Source organism: Eimeria mitis, genomic scaffold (assembly GCF_000499745.2).
Source record: "Eimeria mitis Houghton genomic scaffold, Emh_scaff5696, whole genome shotgun sequence".
Lineage (NCBI taxonomy): Eukaryota > Apicomplexa > Conoidasida > Eucoccidiorida > Eimeriidae > Eimeria > Eimeria mitis.
In genome coordinates, this window is record NW_013573948.1 from 1 (window position 1) to 1,586 (window position 1,586).

The 1,586-nt window shown below is 61.3% G+C and overlaps 1 protein-coding gene across 1 annotated transcript in view; it reads right to left on the reverse strand.

The window, feature by feature from the left end:
* Positions 1–89: 89 nt before the first annotated feature.
* EMH_0083610 (uncharacterized protein) overlaps positions 90–1,586 on the reverse strand; it is a gene marked incomplete at both ends in the record, with an annotated part of 2,093 nt that continues 596 nt past the window's right edge. The window contains 2 exons of the mRNA XM_013500658.1: positions 90–240; positions 315–1,584. Coding sequence (XP_013356112.1) covers positions 90–240; positions 315–1,584 — 1,421 coding nt within the window. The remainder of the gene's footprint in view (positions 241–314; positions 1,585–1,586) is intronic.

Sequence of the window (1,586 nt, forward strand, 5' to 3'; positions counted from 1 at the left end):
GCTGCTGCTGCTGCTGCTGCTGCTGCTGCTGCTGCTGCTGCTGGGTGTCGTGCTGCAGCAGCAACGCAGCTCCCTCTTCCGTCATCAGCTCAGCAGGCAGCTGCAGCAGCGGCGTCAGCAGCAGCACATGCGACACCCCTTCGCCTAGCAGCCAGCGGCAAGCAGAGACAGCAACACTGCTGCTGCTGCTGCTGCTGCTGCTGCTGCTGCTTCTGCTGCTGCTGCTGCTGCCTATTGCTGCTGCGTCTACTAGCAGCACAGTGCATGCACCCTCAGACTCCCAGCACCGCAGCGCAGCAGCCGAAGACAGCGACCAGTGGGGGGTCTCCTCCAGCTGCTGCTGCAGCTGCTGCAGCTCCTGCTGCTGCTGCTGCTGCTGCTCTTCCTCTGCCTGCTGCTGCTGCTGCTCGTCGTACTGCTGCAGCTGCTGTTGCATATTCTGCTGCCACTGCGTTGGCTGCGGAGTCACCTTGACGGCTGCAGCAGCAGTAACAGCTGCAGCAGCAGCAGGTGCAGCAGCAGCAGGTGCAGCAGCAGCAGGTGCAGCAGCAGCAGCAGCAGGAGGAGCAGCAGCAGCAGCAAGAGTGCGTGGTAGGTTGTCTAGGGAGAGTACAACGTCACCAACACGGCGTGGATCCGCCAGCAGCTCATATGCTTCTGCTGCTGCTGCTGCTGCTGCTGCTGCATCTTGCTGCGATGCATGCAGCAGAGCAGCAGGTGCCTGGGGGGCCCAATCCTCCTGCAGCAGCCCCGCAGCTTTGCGGCACCACTCAGAAAGACTAGGTCCTGCTGCTGCTGCTGCTGCTGCTGCTGCTGCTGTTGGGTCTGCTGCTGCAGCAACAGCAGCAGCAGCAGCAGTTTGCCTGTCTTGCTGCTGCTGCTGCTTCCACAGGGATGAGAGAGAGATTGCGGCGCAGTGAGCATCGGGGCGCTGCTGCTGCAGCAGCTGCTGCAGCAGCAACTCTTCAAAGCCCAGCTGCAGCAGCAAACCACCAAGACAAAGCTGCTGCAGCGGCAGCTCTCTAGGGTCAACAGGCTGCGTATACACCAGAACATCTACTTCTTGCTGCAGCACCACCTGCTGCTGCTGCTGCTGCTGCTGCTGCTGCTGCTGCTGCTGCTGCTCGGTGGGAGGAGGAGGAGGCAGCAAATAAGTCTCCCGGACCCCTACGTGCTGCAGCAGCTGCTGCTGCTGCAGTGAGCGGCAAGCAGCAGCAACAGCAGCACCACGAGCAGCACAATACTGCGCTAGCAGCAGGCCTGCTCCTGCTGCTGCACCATGTATATATATACGTAGGTGCGAAGACACCTGAATTGCTGCTGCTTCGAGCTGCTGCAGCAGCTGCTGCAGCAGCACCAAATCCAGCTGCAGCGTGCATGCACCCTCAAAAGAAAACTGAGGGTTTATGGTGGCTATACACCGCGGCGCCGCCAGCACGTAGCTGCCTATACACCCCAGAGCAACCCCACACACAGCTGTGCCCACGGGAAACTCCTGCTGCTGCTCAAACTCCTCCTGCTGCTGCTGCTGCTGCTGCTGCTGCTGCTGCTGCTGCTGCAGCGCTGACTCTAAGAAAGAAGGAGCG